The 19,662-nt window shown below is 41.0% G+C and overlaps 1 protein-coding gene across 1 annotated transcript in view; it reads right to left on the reverse strand.

Annotated features, from left to right (window-relative positions):
• CTTNBP2 (cortactin binding protein 2) overlaps window positions 1–19,662 on the reverse strand; it is a 109,073-nt gene that overhangs the window by 77,583 nt on the left and 11,828 nt on the right. Inside the window, exon 2 of the mRNA XM_083182807.1 lies at window positions 1,615–1,722. Coding sequence (XP_083038933.1) covers window positions 1,615–1,722 — 108 coding nt within the window. The remainder of the gene's footprint in view (window positions 1–1,614; window positions 1,723–19,662) is intronic.

Here is a 19,662-nt window from a genome sequence, read left to right on the forward strand (position 1 = left end):
GCATTCTATCTAGACTACATTACCTTATTAGGGTAATTACATTTGTGCTATGCATGAATTCATTAAAGGTTAAAATAGTAGTTTAGGTCATGAAATAGTAGAAGAATGAAAGTAAATTATGACAGCCGGACAGATTAGCAACAGTGTAACTTGTGATGGCTGCATGTGGTAATTGGTAATTATGTTAAGATAGTGAGTGACGGCAGCATGGTGTAATGTTTACAGTCTAGTCATGGGTGACTGTGGCAGCATGTGGTAATTATAATGTCATAATATGAATAATAATCATCTCACAAAAAACTTAGCGCGACCACTTCTGCCAACAAGTAATTCATTACTTACTAGTTACCATATAGTACATGACAGTAGAGTAATGAAATAAATGCAATGCATACATTTCACGTTCATGTATTCTCATGTATGTAATGGACAAAGCTGCCAATCCTCAACCCTGCTGTACCAGCATCACCTAGTAGGGCAAATGTATTAACCAGCGTGAAGTGCAGAAATGCACTTAACACTAGTTAACTAAGGGGGATTATGTTTTCCCTAATGTATTACTAGCGCACCTAACGTGCGCTAGTGACAGCCCTGCTGAGTTACATGCTCGGCGGGGCTGTCCTCTGCAATCCACCCCAGTGATTAGCAGCTGGGGTGATGTATTAACAGCCGCCCAGTTCAGGGCTAGCGTTGTCCTATCCCTCACTGCGGGGACAATGCTAGCCCTGCTGCTGGCTCCAGGCTGTGCTGGAGATCTCGCGCATGCCCATTAGAGCCGGCTGGGGGAAAAGCGCAAGTGCGCATGTGCAGGGACACCAATAAGGAGAGCCATTAACGCTGGCCATAATGGCTCTCCTTATCGGTGGGTGGGGAGGGTTAATACATTTGACCATAATGGGTGCCCGCTTCTCCAGGTTATGCAGGAGAAGAGGGACCCATTATTTTTAAAATGTTAGGGGCAGATTGATACATCTGCCCCAGTACGTGATGCAGTTGGCATCCTGATGGTCAAGGTGGCGAAGGTCACAAGAATGGCGTTGGAGTCTCGAAACACTCAGAATCCTGGCAGTCAGCATCCTTACATGCCGGGCCGCTTAATAGGTCGTATGTGGATCCTTTTGCATGCAATACATCAAATGTGTTCCCAGCTAAGCCTGCCTGGCTCGGATGTGATCCAACAGATTGCTTCTGAAACTAGTGGGACTTGTAGGCTCTGTTGCAATGTGAACTGCACCGCATCGAACCTGCTGGCAATCCAGTGTGATTTGGACACTTTTCATGTGATTGATTGCATGAAAATAGCCCAAATCGCATACAAATTGCCTAGTGTATGGCCAACTTAAGTATCAGTAATTATAGGTTATCTTATGCAGCTTGTGTAAATTCCCCTCTCGGTAGGGAGTCCTTGGAAATTATTTTGAAATATTGACAACCATGCATACCTGAAGGGTGAAAGAAACATTATGTATATTCTTTTGTGACTAATAAAAGGGGAAATGTCACAGTAATGCAATGCTAATAAAAAAGTTACTAGCCTACAAACAGCAATCAGTGATCTAATTAAATATTTTGCTTTATTAAAAAACAAAACCGAGGATGAGAAGTAAAACTTACCCTTAAGGCTTCTATCACAAGATCCCTTGCTTCCAACTCGCCTTCTAAAATACTTAAAAGAAAACGCAATTCTGGCTTGCTCAAATTCTCCACATTAAAGTCTTTCATCTACAAAGATAAGAAAAGAGGCCATGATATTAGCAGTTGATTAGCTGCTTCAGAAGAATATGAAATTAGCAAGTTATAGTTGCTTGTATATAGAATATGTAGATTACATTCTCTAATTTCTTTACTGGTATAGTAACGAAGGAAAAAAAAGATAGGGACTACAGATGATTGGAAGCAATCGGAGCATGTGAGAAAGCTGGAACACCCAATAAACCCAGGAAAAATATGCAAACTGGCAATCTATTTACACTAGGGGGGGTAGATGTGTGAAGCAATGATAAAGGAGGAAATGTGTGCTAAAGGATGCTCATACAGTAATTTAAATGGTTGCATACAAATATTCTATTTAACCAGTCCAAAAGCTGTTGCTATTGATACGCTTTGAGCTCATAGCTAAATAATATGCTGCACTGTTAACTATGTAATTTGTATTCCCTAAAATAGTCTCATTCCCACATCCCTAGAAATAACAACATGCATGCACATTTCTCTCACTGCCCCAACCTGATTGGGCTGCAACAATAATAAGCTACAGAGATCATGGCTTGAAAATGGTCCTCACACTCACAAACCCCTCTTCCAGCAAGGTAAGAAGCTCCATTTATCCATTCTGTATTACAGAACTTGCAAGCTGTAGAAAAAATGGCTGCATGCAGCAGTCTGCAGGGGTCAGCTGAGTTGTTTCCAAGGTGACCGTGCAGCTTTGGTATCACTGGAAGGTAAAATCTTCAGGCAGATAATTGTATTGTGTATGGGCAGTTCCAGGCATGTAGCCTTCTAGCAGAACTTTAGACTTATTCTAGTTCATTCTCTCTCACAAAATCCTTCTTAGAGGGACAAAACCATGTGCACTGCAGGGGGGCAGATGTAAAATGTGCAGAGAGAATTAGATTTGGGTGAGTTATTTTGTTTCTGTGCAGGGTAAATACTGGCTGCTTTATTTTTACACTGCAATATAGATTTCAGTTTGGAGTAAATCTACACCCAAATCTAATTCTCTCTGCACAAGTAACATCTGCCCCCCTGCAGTGCACATGGTTTTGTCGATCTAAGAAGGATTTTGTCAGAAAGAGTGAACTAGAATAAGGCCCTTTGTATCACTGAATAACCCCGATTAAGCCCGCCTGGGTATCTTCTCCACTGCGCTCCATAATGCCAAGCAGGACTGTAACCTCTGGCAGTTTTGCCTAGATGCCTGCATCAGTACTCCATGTGTCTGAAAGCTGTACTTTCCTTTTTGGAGGCCAAGAAAGGTAATTTGGGGTAGTTGATTAGTTGGTGGGGTGTATGAGGTAGTCAAACTATAATGAGATTAAAATATTACATATAAGTTACTAGGTTACACTTTGTGCCCCTAATTCACAATACATTACACGACAGTCTTGTCCAAAATTTTATCCATCAAAATTAAAATGTGCCCTTCTCACTGATCAGCAAGCTATGCAAAAAATCATAGCATGAACACTGATACAAAACTGTTACAACAACCTTACTTTATTTAAAATATGGAATGACATTTTATCAAAGCCACTACATTTGGCTTGGGGACATTTCTTTGAAAACTGGTAATGCTTCTTGTACATTTATACAAAACAAAAGACGTACTGTATATCTACTGTAAATAAAAGATCATGCAATAACACTGTAAGGAGCCTGGGGTAAGGAGCCTGGGGTTTCTCAACAGTTGTTATCATAGACATCTGGTTTCATAACAAAAACGTATAAATGACAAGGCAGAAAGGAACAATTTGATTTTGTTTTGATTTTACAGTAAAATTATGACATTTTGAAATGATGAAGGAAATAGGTCAGATCGGTTAGCAGTTATGTAGCCCAGTAATAAAGATAATTAAGGGGACACACTAGTTCTGGATATATTAATATAAAAAAAAAAATGAAGAACCATATGTAAACGCTGAACATCCTGCAGGTATAATACTGAATAGATGAAGTCACTACACAGCTTTAAGAATTTTTATGACCATAACTGGCATAGTCATGATATCCATATAACAGAGGTTAATTTGTGTCTTACAAAATATTTTGGTGCAAAATACCCATAAAATAATAAAAAAAGAAAAAACAGATATTAAAAAAATATATAGTTAAGAGACTGTACTGGCAAGGTTACAGGTAAATAGTAGTTTCATTGAAGAGGTTAAGTGTCCTACAGATTGCATAAGGGTGCAGCCAGACAACACAGGGAAAAGTGGGTAGTGGGGCTACGTGAATGAGTACACAGCTACTGTATGTTGGTTCCCAATTTTGGAGGCATAGTATCCTAATTCTGGAATTGTTGAGGCCCATGGCAGCAAGAAATGTGGGTATTTCATTGGCTGAATGACTATCAGTGTATGGCCTGCTTTAAAGAGTGATTTTGGTTGCCTGGAAAGCCCCCTCCTTCACACTACTATGAGCCGCAATCCCATTGATACAGATACAGAGTTTTAATTGTGCATTTAGCTATTTGATTTTAATCGTATTGTTTTCTATATATATTCTATTTATTAACTTTTTTTTTTCATTAAAGCTGTGTACACACGGCAGCGATATATCGCTCAGTATCCCGTTTGTAACAGCGACCATAGATGGAGGAGATGCAGGAGCATGTTCCTGCGACCAGCGATCACTACGGGGGAAAAATGGGAGCGCGCACCCGGCGATATATCACTGGTGCACACTCCCATCGTGGGCAATATGGTCGGTCAGCGACCATATTGCCCACGATATCACCCCCGTGTGTACACACCATAAATCTACATTTATACTAAACAAACAAGTGTATTATTAACAGTTTCTAACATAGTGCAGCAAATTCCATTGGGCTTTACAAATGGAAACAATCCCTCATGTTTCCAGGACCTGTCCCCCTCACCCATGTCCCCAGGTGCGGTGTCCCTCCCCCCTCATGTCCCCAGGCCGTGTCCTTTTCACCCCCTAATGTTCGCATGTGCTGGTTACCCCCTCTCCCACCGCTCATGTCCCCAGGTTCTGTGTCACCCACCCCTTATCGCCCTAGGTCCTGTGTCCCTTATTTCCCTCCCTCCCCACTCATTTGCCAGGTTGTCCCTCCCCCACATGTGCCTATGTCTTGCGATACAGCTTAACTGGCTCCTTCATCCCCGCAAGGATGGCATTTTGACTATGGTGCTGGGTGATATAGTTCGCCACAGATGTGGGATGCCAGCCGAACTCAAGAAATAATTTTAAGGCATGGTTTTGCATTGTAAATTATTATTGATTTAAAAAAGAAAAAAAATGTCAAAGTCCGTCCAGCATCCACCACCTTCGGGAAACTCTGACACTATTACATCATGGGCTAGATGTATCAAGCATCAAAAAGTGATAATGTGGAGAGAGATAAACAACCAGCCAATCAGCTTCTACCTGTCATTTTTCAGACCCAGTCTGCAATAAGGCAGCAAGGAGCTGATTGGCTGGCTGTTGATCACTTTCCATTTCATCACTTTTTAAAGCTTGATACATCTGGCCCCCTGCCACTAGAATGAAGTACAGATGCATGTAGTACATAATCTTTTTAGAGGTGCCCATACATTAGGGCGACTTCCCTGCGGGGAGTAGTCACATGCGATTTTCCTTGAACTGCTCTGTAGCTTCCCGAGCTGCAGGACTGTATAGATACATACATTGTATGCAGTCTTTTTGCAATACAATGTATTGTATGTGATCCCAGCTAGGCCTGCCGATCTGACATATCTATAGTGTAGTCCGTCCGATGTGCAGGCTCTGATGACGGAACTATGCATCGGATCAGACCACAAGCACATTCAGTTTTGACATTTTTATCCGATTTCTTGGCCCAATCCGTTGGAATTAGGATAAAAAAAAGCCTAAAATCACCCCTAAACACCTTCACATACTAATTTGTCCATTAAGGAGAAGACATTTTCCACACCCACATTAGCCCATAGTTCAGCATACCTTTAAAAAATCTGTAGGAAAGCATTTATGTTTCCATAAAGGAGAGAGAAGAGGGGTACTCAGCAATATTTATTTCTTTAATTGATATCATAGTAAAAGTACAATATTATTTAGAGGCTGTGAAAACCAAAAAACCTCATGTATAAATATTTAATCTCCCTGCAATCGCCACAATTATTCACAGTGCTGCATGCTTCCTTTAGTATAACCAATTCTACATATACAATTTCTGTATATATTTAAATATTGGCTGCTTTCCCAAAACTAGCTATAGCCATCCATCCAAACACTTCAGAGTCATTTCACTGGAGACATGAGGCTGTAGAGATCCAGTCTTAAAGGTATTTTATCCAAACATTGCATCATTAATGTTTGACAGTCGACAAGACACATTTTATGCATTGGCCTATACAAAGTTAGAAAACCAATGTGCTCTTCATGTTTCTGTATAAAGGGACTTCTTTGTTTAGTTGTAAAGCTCCTTTCACTTTGTCAGTAACATGAAAGTTTTTCCTTTGCTCTAAAACTACAGTACAAGTTATTACCATGTTGGAGAAAGAGTGTTAATTTAACCCTTTGTGTGCCAAATGAATTTGACAAAATAGGTGTTAAAAAATCCAAGCAAACATTTGTATTCATCATATTGACCTTATATTGGAAATAATCAGGTTTTTTTTTTTTTTTACACAGCATTTTTTATTTGAATTTAGAAAATTTGGGAAAATAATGCTATGAAAACGTAACCCATAGAAGCTTTAAACAAAGCTTCAACTGAACTACCTTGTCTCTGTACAGAAGTTCTACAGTTTTACTCCACTTTTCCAAATGACAATACAAAAAAGCAAATATTACCATCCATGTCCTTCTCACACAAGGGTTCACATGCACCAAATTCCAGTCTTGTCCTTTAGCCTTTCCAAATATGAAGTGGATTAATAATTAGCTTCAAGTTTAAATTTTCTCAGTGCCAATAACCAACTGCTCTTGGATTCAGATTCTTCAGTACACAATCAGCAAATGTGACCACTGCTTGTGGAGGACACAAACTTACATTTTCTGGCACAGCTAAAAATAAATATACTGTTCTACCAAATTTTGCTGAGTTTCCACTTCATCATGTTAAAAAGAGCCATAAATTACTCACAATTATTTTCATCTTAAAAATATATGTTTAGGTCTTGGCCATTATTTTTCTACAGTAAGCACTTTGTTTTCCTGTCTTTGGCAGTGTAGATAAATCTGCCGCTGAGCAATAGCTAAAATGAATTTTAACATGCCGCTCTATTTTTATATTTCTGCAGAATTTGTTACAGCTACATTAAAAGTGATTTTTTCTTTCTTTAACTGTGTTCTTTTATCATCTCTTAGCTCAGGATTAGAGGTCACACGACACTACAGGGAAAATAATGACTGTACAGGGAGTAGGTTACTTGTGAATCTAAAATTAGTCATGAAGTAACAATGCTTTGCAAGCTGTATGTGACACAAAATACTTCAGCTTCAGTCTCTCATCCTGCTTCCAGTAAACAGGCGACGTGGAGAAAAATGAGGACATCTGCCCTAAAAACATTACAATATCGTGCAAGTATCGGTTTTCAGTCACAGCATTCTGTGAAATGGCACAGCGATCATCCTCACTCAAGTTCTGACCTGACAAATATACAATGTTAGTGCTGCACCGCCAGTTAAAAATGACTTCAACAGTATGACTTCTGTCTCCCACATTTATTTTACACACTGCTGTATTACATCATTTAGTCTGTCTCAGTGTCGCATCATTTCAGAGATTTCCTAAATTATTTCCCCTTTATACTTTAAGAAGCATGAACCAAAGAAATAGGAGATAATAAATAAGAGCAAATACAGGTACACCACCGATTTTCCGGCAACCTTTGGTCCGGAACCTCTTTTAATCCGGACAATTTTGATTTGTCCGGATTAAAGAAGTTTAGGGACCTCTTTTAATCCGGAAAAAGCAAAATTGGATTAAAAGAGGTTGATGAACTATTTTAATCCGGAACAAGTGCAAGTGTCAGTGAGTACAGCTTCCGCGGACACTGCAGGTGACACAGGAAGCATCATGGCGTCTAAGGTCAAAGCGAGTACCGCACATCGGCGGAACACACAGCATGAGCAAGTGCCACTGGGTACAGCTTCCAAGGATCCCGCAGGTGACATAGCAGGCAGCAGTGGGGCTGATATGGCGTCCAAGGTCCCAGCAAGTACCGCACGTGGGCGGAAGACAAACAAGTACCACTGGGTACAGCATCCAAGGACACTGCAGGTGACATAGCAGGCAGCAGTGGGGCTGATATGGCATCCAAGGGCCAGCAAGACTTTCATTCATACTGCACTTACTGTTAATGTTTGTTCAAAATGTACCCGATACCTTTTTTGCTTATACAGCACATACTACACGAATAAACAGTTTTGCATACACTACTGTGTTTATTCATTCATTAATATTATGCTGTGGCATATATTTGACTGTTTATTGCTTTAGAAATGTATTGAAGGTGCAAAATTTGTAAAAACTAGAAACCTTCGATAATCCGGCAAAATCGATAATCCGGCATGGCACTGGAACCGATGATGCCGGAAAATCGGTGGTGTACCTGTACCACTTTTCTAACAGTTCCATCAATATTCCACATATTCCATATGACTGTTAGGCACAGATTTTAAATGGTTCATTCAAAAGACATGGTAAATGCTATTCAAAATGTTCATACATATTCTAAAAGTGCATGGAATACAGTTTATTTCAATGGGTTTTGTATAGGATCTCATCATATTTTGGTGTACAGCAGCCTTCAGGGGATACGGTCATTGGGTCTACAGCAAGTTGGGTCAACACAGTTAGGTCGACATGTGGATAGGTAAACATGGGTCAAGGTCGACAGCCAAAAGGTCGACATGGGGTATTCCACTGTTTTTTTGAGCCGACATGTGCCGACGGGCGGTATTTCATGCCCTACCATCCACTAGGGCATGGTGGGAGAATAAAATAGTGTGCTGAGCATAGCAAAGCACCGTGCCCGAAGCATTGAGAGCAAAGCGAGGGAATGCGGTGCACTGCAAACTTTGTCCATGTCTGTGTCGACATTCGGGTCAAAAAACAGTGAAAAAAAACCCACGACGACCTTTTGACTGTCGACCTAATGCCATGTCGACCTTTCCCCATGTCGACCTAACACTTGTCGAGCATCTTGCTGTAGACCAAACGATCCCAACCCACCTTCAGTTCATTAATGGTTCTTCATAGATGTTTGTAGACCTCAGCTTACAGATGTCCCAGTAGGCTGTGCTAAGGCCTTTCATTTAGCTGAAAAGAATGGTTTTCCACCCAGTAACAAAAAATCTGCTTGTTAATGCAGCCAAACAAATGAAAGTGAGTTTTGGCAAGAAATTGCAAAAATAACAATGGAAATGACCTACCAAGTGATGCCAAACTGCAGAAATCAAAGAAATGTGTATTCAAAATGAAGGCCAACATCTGGACCATACCATATTCAAAACCACTTAAAAAAAAAACTGTATTTCATGTGCGAATAGATTATGAACTAACATTTTTAATAGCACTTACCATGTTTTTTTTTTTTGTTGTTAACATGTAAAATATGGGAAGTTTTTTTGCCTCTCCCTGTATTATCCACTGTGGGCCTTGTTCTGGTCCACTCATACGGACCAGAATATTCAGTGTCTCCAATGGTGGATGTATGGGCACGGTCATTATTGTGCATACTCCAGGTGCATGCGGCCACAGCGAACAGGATGTTCACCGGGCACACGCACCCAAGTGTGCAGCCAGGGCCATTTGCATATGGGAACACCCAGCATTGCATGGGCGTTCCCATGAGAATGCTGGGTGTTCTCAGCTAACATTATCGGATGTCAAGCTGCCCACCCACTTCCTCCCGAGCATCCACGCATATGTAAGTGACTTCAGAGTCATTTTTATACGCATGCACCTTCGCAGCCTAGTGGACCCACTAGGCTGTGAATGGATGTTACTGTGCAACATCCATTCGTAGGCCCTACGAGGGAATCGCCCTTGCGAATGGGAGACATGCATCAGCAGACAATACCAATCTGACACATTCCCAAGTGCACACTGGTACTTAGGGCCTTATTCTAGTTCACTTTTTCTGACAAATTCCTTCTTAAATGGACAAAACCATGTGCACTGAAGGTGGGGCAGATGTTACTTGTGCAGAGAGAGAATTAGATTTGGGTGGGGTTTTACTTCAAAGTGAGATCTATATTGCAGTGTAAAAATAAAGCAGACAGTATTTACCCTGCACAGAAACAAAATAACTCACCCAAATCTAATTCTCTCTGCACATTTTACATCTGCCCCCCTGCAGTGCACATGGTTTTGTCCATCTAAGATTTTGTCAGAAAGAATGAACTAGAATAAGGCCTTTAATAACATCCATGTAAGAATGTGCCACATACAGACAGGTTATAATGGGACACAGAATAATATTGCATAGCTGACCTAATAAATATTACATTGCACTGTACTGTATTGAAGACAGGATATACAGAGTTAACGATAAATAGGTTACCCACTTCAGAGGGCTCTTGAGTGCATTCTATTGCTCCGAATTAGATCAAATTTAAACTACAGAAAATTCAAATAAAGCGCTAGTCATTTGTTAAATAAAATGTTTATTTCCTAAATACCCTGAAAGGTGGCGCAATAAACGTTCAATAGGGTTATACATTGTAATGTCCAATAACCTGCACATAAATGGTTGATATGCTTGCTCAATATTTATTTCTATTTAACAAATGACTTGTGCATCCTTTGAATTATCTGTAGTTTACATTTTGTCTCATTCGGACAAGTAGAACGTACTCCAGAGCCCTTTGAAGTGAAGTGGGTAACTTTGAAGGGTCCATAAAAGAAAGAATAACTAATGAGATTGGATTACTTTCACACTTTTTATATTGAATTAAAACAGTTATAGCATTCTAAAAATCTACCGTATATACTAGAGTATAAGCAGATTTTTTCAGCACATTTTTTGCGCTGAAAAATCCCCCCTCGGCTTATACTCGAGGGAGGGTCATATTGCGGGGACACGGGGAGAAGGGAGGATGGAGCTGCCACTGCGGAAGGTGCAGGGCAGGGATGTAGGACACAGAGCTGCCAGGAGCGGAGTGAGAAGCTCCGGGGACCCTGCACGGTTGCAGCTGCAGACACCTGGGCAGAGAGAGGACGACACCCGGCACTGGGGAGCTGGAGCTAGGGATGGCCATCGACGATTCGAAATCATTGATGGTTCATGGCCGATGTCTAATACTTTTGCCATTGATGGGTTTTTTTTTTTTTTCAAAGTGCCGGGACACGGAGCACAGCTCCACCCCCCGACACCCGCAAAGCCCCGTCCCCTGTGTTTTGATTGGCCAACAGGCCAAATACGATGAATGACCACCGATATGTAAAAATATCGATGGTCATCCATTGCATAGTTAAGCACTATCGATGGCCAGTTGCAAAATTGCCATCGATGGCAATGATGGCAACGATGGCCTAGCTGGAGCTGGGAACCTCAGCTGCTACGGAGATCGGTGCTGGGTAGAGAGAGAAGGAGATCCGGCCTGATGAGAGTGCAGCGCCGATGAGAGGAGCTACAGTGGAGAGACTGAGAAGATTACAACTATTTCAAACCCCTGCTCTCCCTAGGGTTATACTCAAGTCAATAATTTTTCCCAGGTTTTTTCAGGTCGACTTATACTCGAGTATATATGATACTATATGAAAACATTATTGCATGACATCATAGCATGGCATTTCAAATCATACACTAATCACCATTTACAGACAATGGCTGAATGTCTGTTGCCAGGAATACACCTACACAGTTCCATACCGTTATTTAACTGAAAGAACGCTGGAATATATCTACCACTTTTAAAGTAGTTGTCAGTAGTCCTGTCCAATGGTCTCTGAAAATGTGGCTTTGTGGCTTGACCGTCCCAGTGGAACACTTGAAGAGATTTTGCTAAAGCCTAGAATTAGCTTCGATCCATGGCAGTAGGACAGTACCTTTTAACTGGTGGAAAGTAAAACCAGCAGTGATAGTGGCAGGCTCTGGGGTTGATCTGAACTTCTTCCGGTCATATAGATGGGTGAAGAAGTGTAGATAGCAGGGTCATTTACACCTTCGGTATGCGAGTAGCTTTACCAAAAGAGTGACCTAATATAGACAAAGGGCCCTAAAAAGGGAATCCAACCAAGGCGAAAGCCTTGTAAAATGGGTGTTTAGATTTTTGTTTTTTTTATGAACATTTTTGGCTCTCATAACTCTATCCTACCTCTTTTGGTACTGTATCTCAGTTACTTGAAACTGAAACCTTTTAGAAGGGTCTGTAAAGATTTTCACATGACAAGCTGTAAGCAACACAGTGTGAAAACCACAGAGTCTGGCATGTACAGCACTAAGACTCTTAAGAGAAGGATCAGGCAGATTGATTTGGAAGCTGCCACTCATTACAGACATCATGCACAGAAGGGAGGAAATAAATATCTTTTGACTGGAATAATCCTTTAGATCAGATTTCTTCAGTAAGAAATTATTTTTGCTACAGCGTATTAAAAGGTGTATGTATAATATATATATATATATATATATATATATATATATATATATATATATATATATATCATATTATATACACATATAGGAGAATAGCAGATCGAGACTTGGTTCTCCTCATCACAAAGTTTAGATACAAACAAAAAAAAAAACTTGGATCTGGGGGCATATGTAATAGGACCAGAGATTGCAGGATGCCAGCTGATATCGGGCGTCCGGCATCCCGCACCACTGGCAAACTCTGATCCTAATACAAATGCCCCCGGTTGTGTGTTTTTTTAATGCATTTAATATATTTTCAATTCAAAAGACATAAGATTGGCGATTCCCATAATATTGGTGTGGTCTCATTTTGTCAGATCTAAACTTGGCGGGAAGAAAGGAATTATATCTGAACAGCTCATCTCTCATATATTTATCTTGGCAAAAAGACCAGAAAAAAAATGATGAAAAGATGGCACTGTGGAAATGTTTAAGAAAGCAATGGTTCAGATGATAGATTGATAGAATTGGACCGAGGAGGGAGTAAAGCAAAAAAAGAGCAAATTAATGTATAACCCAAACCATGTTTTAATGCAAGGGTTACAAATACATACACTGCTCAAAAAAATAAAAAGGGAACACTAACAGAACACATCCTAGATCTAAATGAATGAAATATTCTTATTAAATACTTTGTTCTTTACATAGTTGAATGTGCTGACAACAAAATCACAAAAATCATGGAATATCAATGGAAAACAAATTTATTAACCCATGGAGGTCTGGATTTGGAGTCACACTCAAAATTAAAGTGGAAAAACACACTACAGGCTGATCCAACTTTGATGTAATTTCCTTAAAACAAGTCAAAATGAGGCTCAGTAGTGTGTGTGGCCTCCACGTGACTGTATGACCTCCCTACAATGCGCGGGCATGCTCCTGATGAGGTGGCGGATGGTCTCCTGAGGGATCTCCTCCCAGACCTGGACTAAAGCATCTTCCAACTTCTGTACAGTCTGTGGGGCAATGTGGCGTGGGTGGATGGATCGAGACATGATGTCCCAGATGTGCTCAATTGGATTCAGGTCTGGGGAACGGGCGGGCCAGTCCATAGCATCAATGCCTTCGTCTTGCAGGATCTGCTGACGCACTCCAGCTACATGAGGTCTAGCATTGTCTTGCATTAGGAGGATCCTAGGGCCAACCGCACCAGCATATGGTCTCACAAGGGGTCTGAGGATCACATCTTGGTACCTGATGGCAGCCAAACTACCTCTAGCGAGCACATGGAGGGCTGTGTGGCCCCCCAAAAGAAATGCCACCCCACACCATTACTGACCCACTGCCAAACCGGTCATGCTGGAGGATGTTGCAGGCAGCAGAACATTCTCCTTGGCATCTCCAGACTCTGTCATGTCTATCACATGTGCTCAGTGTGAACCTGCTTTCATCTCTGAAGAGCACAGGGCGCCAGTGGCGAATTTGGCAATCTTGGTGTTCTCTGGCAAATGCTAAATGTCCTGCACGGTGTTGGGCTGTAAGCAATACCCCCAACTGTGGACGTCGGGCCCTCATTCCACCCTCATGGAGTCTGTTTCTGACCGTTTGAGTAGACACAAGCACATTGGTGGCCTGCTGGAGGTCATTTTGCAGGGCTCTGGCAGTGTTCCTCCTTGCACAAAGGCAGAGGTAGCGGTTCTGCTGCTGGGTTGTTGGCCTCCTCCATGTCTACTGATGTACTGGCCTGACTCCTGGTAGCGCCTCCATGCCCTTGACACTTTGCTGACAGACACAGCTGGCATTGATGTGCCATCCTGGATGAGCTGCACTACCTGAGCCACTTGTGTGGGTTGTAGACTCCGTCTTATGCTATCACTAGAGTGAAAGCACTGCCAGCTTTCAAAAGTGACTAAAACATCAGCCAGACAGCATAGGAACTGAGAAGTGGTCAACCACAAGTCAATCACTTTTTAAATTTTTTTTTGGGGGGGAACCACCATTTTAATTCAATCACTGCCTGTTCGCACTGCAGCTCAGACGCATGCGCAGTAAGAAAACATCAACCGATTTGGGTACAATAGCCACTTTGACACTGCATCTGAATTAGGCCCACTGTTTCTGTAAGGCATTGCAGACAAAATACTTAAGTCCACAGTTAATGGGTCATCCACTACTGGTCGACAGGCAGAATCTTGACACATGAAAGAGGTCAACATGAAATTTTTTTGTTTTAAAATGGACTACTTTACCATCCCAGTGGGCATAGTGGGAGGATATAATAGTGCGCCCGAAGCATGGTTAGCGCTGCAAGCCATACGAGGGAAAACTATACACGTGTGCATGCTGTCCTATGTCGACAGACCCACAAAAAATGGAAAGCGTTGACATGGGAAAAGGGCAGCATGAATTTTTCATATGTCGACTTCCTACCTGTCGATCAATTGTGGTCAACCTTTTGACAATAGCTCTAATGATCCACACCCCTTTAGGTGCCATATGAATAAAGCATAATCAAATGTAGTATAGGTCAATTGGACAAATACAACATTAATACTTAGCGTTCATATACAAGTTCACGCAAAATTGCCTAATCCTCACCTTCGTATATTCCTCATATAAAGGGTGGATGATATTCCCATTACCATGCCCTTTCCCCTTCAGTATTACACTTACAAGGAATGTGCTACAATAAGCATATCACATTCAGAGGGGAAGGTTTCCTGCTCCTTTAATATTAGAAAAAAATATCCCCTTTATTCATATGCATCCAGAATTAAAATGGAAATCACATTTAGAAGCTGTCTCATTAATTTTTCAAACATTGTAAACATGAGTACGTGTATATGAAAAATGCATCTACACTTCCTGAAGAGACAGTAATAGCCTTCTACCAGAGAATAATGGAAATGGATACTATAAAGCAAATGGTGTTCCAGGTGTTAGTTCTCAGGTACATTACTGAATCAGGTCAAAATTGCTGTGTCTTATTCAGAAGGAAAAACACAGTTTCTGTCCAGCTATTAACTATACAGCTAGTTTTTTATTTTTAACTCAATTGCTGGGGCTGTTCATAGAAGGTCACAGTTACATCATGGACCTTATCCTGGTCCACACGCAACACTGCAAATTTCACAGCGTTGCATGTGGATGTAATGCTGCAGCCGCCTGCAGGGTCACCCCTCCCCCCCTCAGATGCCGCGATCACCCGCACGGCTGCAAATGGATGTTTACCATAAACATCCATTCGCAGCCTTGGGTGCCAGGGAGAAATCATTTGATGGTCGCAGAAGTAAGACACCTCTCTGGTGTTACCTCAGAGAGCGCCCTGTGAGGGAAGCGGGTGGGCAGCTGACATCCGCTGACGTCAGCTACCCATCCCCCGCATCACCGGGCCATTTGCATGGACTCTGCCCCACAACCACTTGCACCCAGCAGCTGCACACGCAAGTCTTTGTATGTCTTTTCTTGGATAAAATTTACATAAGAATTTTTTTTTTTTTAAAGTGGATTTTTACCGGTCTCTGCTATTATTTTATTCTTTGTAAAGATTCAGGTATAAAATATTTTTGAAAATAAGGCTACAGCACTTATGATTCATATTCCCAGAGGGTTAAAATAAAAACTACCGTATATACTTGAGTAGAAGTCGACCCGAATATAAGCCGAGGCACCTAATTTTACAACAAAAAAAACTGGGAAGACTTATTGACTCAAATCGGACCCTCACTCGAGTATAAGACGAGGGGGGCTTTTTCAGCATAAAAAATGTTCTGAAAAAGTAGGCTTATACTCGAGTATATATGGTACTTCCCTAGTACCAGTAGACTAGATACAAGGATGAGCCCAGTGCTAATAACCATTGAGCCATGCTGAATAGTGCAGGTCTATTGAAGTAAGGAAGAGAGCCATACGTATTCCCGTTTTTTTTTTTTTGTGTGTTGTTTTCATGCATTTGTGTCAACAATAGCAGCCAAATAGCTGCAATTGTGGGGGCCTGAGCTTTAAGCGTAATGGTTCCTACACTTTAGAACTTCTCTCAATCTTAAATAGCCTCAAGACGATTGAGAAGCCTCTGATTAATACATCACTACCTGTCTTAATAATCAATGCTATCTTTCTCTATACATTCTCTATAATCTTTTACATGGTTATTTTTGTCTCAAGCATTTTATTCTGAAAAAGCACAGAGGTTTGAGTCATATATAATCATTAATATTCATAAGGCCACAATTGGCAGTTGAAAGGACACATTAGTAACCTTATCTAGTGCATCTCCACATTCCCCTTACGTAGATAACAGAAATATCCCTTCCCCACAGATTCATATCTATCCCTCATGATTCACCCACACACACACACACACACACACACACACACACAAAAACACTATTGGGATCAAAAAACCATATTAACTGCAACCAAATTATGTAGCATTTATACAATGTTAGTATATATAAGAAGCCCACTTTCTTCCCACCTGCGGCAGTGACCACTAGCATAGACCCTGTCTGTATGGTATCCGGGCTGATCATAGACTGACTCATGTTAGACAGTCATATGGTCGACCACTAATGGTTGACAGTCAAAAGGTTGACAGGGTTTAAAGGTCGATATGGTCAAAGGGTTGACATGGAAAAGGTAGACATGCATTTTATTACAAAATTTCCAGCCGACATGCAGTATTTCATGCCCTACCATCCACTAGGGCATGGAGGGAGAACAAAATAGTGAAGCATTGTGAGCGCAGTGAGCCATGCAAGGGGATGTGGTACACTTAGACAGTCCATGTCAACCTATATCAACATAGACACCCTAAAACTCATGTCTACCTTTTTCCACATTGACCCTTTGTCTGTCGACCTTTTACACGTCAACCTTTAGACCCTGTTGACCATATGACTGTCTATCATGAGTCAGTCTATGTTTTATTCCATAACCATCTGTATGCAGACTTATATTGTGCTCACATCATGCAGGGTTTAGTAGTGATACAAGTTTTTCTAATGGTCTCAGGCTGTGGCCAGTTATGCATCACACAGGTTCTGTAGTAGCCGGATAAGGGACATCACACTAATAAAATGACCATAGCGTTTTAAACTTAACATCTATCTATCTCTATATTATATATGTGTATGTGTGTGTATGTATGTGTATGTATGTGTGTGTGTGTGTGTGTGTGTGTGTGTGTGTGTGTGTGTGTGTGTGTGTGTGTGTGTGTGTGTGTGTGTGTGTGTGTGTGTGTGTGTGTGTGTGTGTGTGTGTGTAGAGAATATACCCAGCGCAAAGCCCTTAGTGACAATAAGATGCTTAGCATAAGAGGGGGCTGCGTTGAATACTGACAGGGTGAGTGGTGACAGCGAGCAGGAAGTCCTGCTTGCTGTCGCCACTCGCCCACAGCATTGAATACCCCCCAATGTGTGCAGTCTCTTTCAAGGATCGTACCAAAGATCCAAAAGGGTAGTACTTGCAAAAAATAGGAAAGAAACGCACCAATGAGCAGTAAATCTAATTAATATTTACTTAATAACAATGCTCACATACATTGAGGTAAAAGATAATATGCTTGCCAGCCATATATTAGCATAATCACAGCCCAGACTCCTCTGTAGTTGAACCGGGTCAGCTGCTGACCAATGGACCTTAGACTGAATGCTGCACCGCTCACCAGAATCAGAAGAGAAGCCAGCTGGATCACAGGTGGATCGGATACGTCACTGCGTCAAAGCAAACAAGCCACGCCCAATGCGTTTCATCAGGGGGTGTGGTTAACTTAAGTATCGGGTTCTTATACTCTCATTCCTTTTTTAGGTGTTCTCATTTACAATTATTGACAAGCCAGACGCTCCAGCATGTGAAGCTTAATATCCACGTGATTTCCATATAACTTTTTACAGCAATATTATAACAACGAGACATCACAAAATACATCACAAAAAAATTACAAAAGCATATAAGACGCCACACTGTGGGACTTAAGAGTATAGCCGACGTTTCGGATGGGACTCCTTTATCAAGACCAATAATCCAACAATACACACATAGACATAGCTTACTACCGTGTCCACCAGTACGTCACCTCCCGCCCTGTCCACCGCCGGTGCGCTACGGCGTCCATGCCGCTTCCGGGTTCCGACTGACCTCCCACCTAACGTGTGAGCGTCATGACGTCAGCGTCTTCCCGGCTGGAGACCTATTGGATCCACAAACTGGATACCATGCAACCGAAGGGGTTGAATGAACAGCTGTTGTATAATATGTTCCTATGATGAGACGCATTGTTTGCTTTGTTTGTGATGATTTTTCTATATTGCACATATTTGTATTTTTTCCACAGATCACGTATCCACCCGGAGTGGCAGCGTCTGGTTGCTTGGTAACCCAAGCCAGGTCGAGTATCCCGTATCCGAATATCCGTTATCCGAATTATTCCGAAATACGGACATTCCAGAAAGTGAAAATTTTTTTTTTTTTGCTAAAAACTCACTGGGGATATATGTAACAGCATCACTGGGGACATGATATGTAACTGGCACTATATATGTACAAGACAATGATTGCTTGGCATTCAAATTCAGTGCTGAGATAGTACACACATTTTGTTTCACGTTTTGAAACCTTGTTTTTTGAACAATTAAAATATGTTTGTGTGTATTTTATGTGGTAATAAAATATATTTGTGTGTATATTATGTGTTTATACAGCATAAATGCAAGATACTTCAAAATACATCATTGAAATATTAAAATATTCCGAAATACGGAATAATCCGTTATCCAAAATTCTCCTGGTCCCGAGCATTTTGGATACGGGATACTCAACATGTATGTATATATATATATATATATATATATATATATATATATATATATATATATATATATATATATATATATATATATATATATATATATATATATATATATATATATATATATATATATATGTTCAATGGATGGGGATGCGGCGACTATTGCTCTTTCAAACAATTAATAAAGTATCACCTGTTCTAACTAGAACAGGATAGAACCTGATACCACTGGAATAAATTAATTGGCTGCAATTACCAATTTAAAAATGAACACTACTGTGAGTAAAAAGTTAGAAATTTATTACAAAAAAAGTAGGGATATTTGCACAATAAAATGGGGGGAAAAAAGCAGTACAAAAGATATATGGGTACTCTTTACCTAGAACGGCGCCCATCGCGGTGATCCCGACATCGCGGGCAGTACATAAACGGCCGCGACGCGATGCCCGCGATCACCGCGATTTTCCCATAGGGAACAATGTTAAAAAGCCTGATTGACCGCGATTTTGCATTCAATGCCTCAATGCCCGCGATTTTCCCATAGGAATCAATGTTAAATGGGCTACAGAGCCCAAATAGGCAGAATTAACCCTTAAATGT

The sequence above is a fragment of the Crinia signifera genome, chromosome 4 (assembly GCF_055691185.1).
Source record: "Crinia signifera chromosome 4, ASM5569118v1, whole genome shotgun sequence".
NCBI classification, from domain to species: Eukaryota; Metazoa; Chordata; class Amphibia; order Anura; family Myobatrachidae; genus Crinia; species Crinia signifera.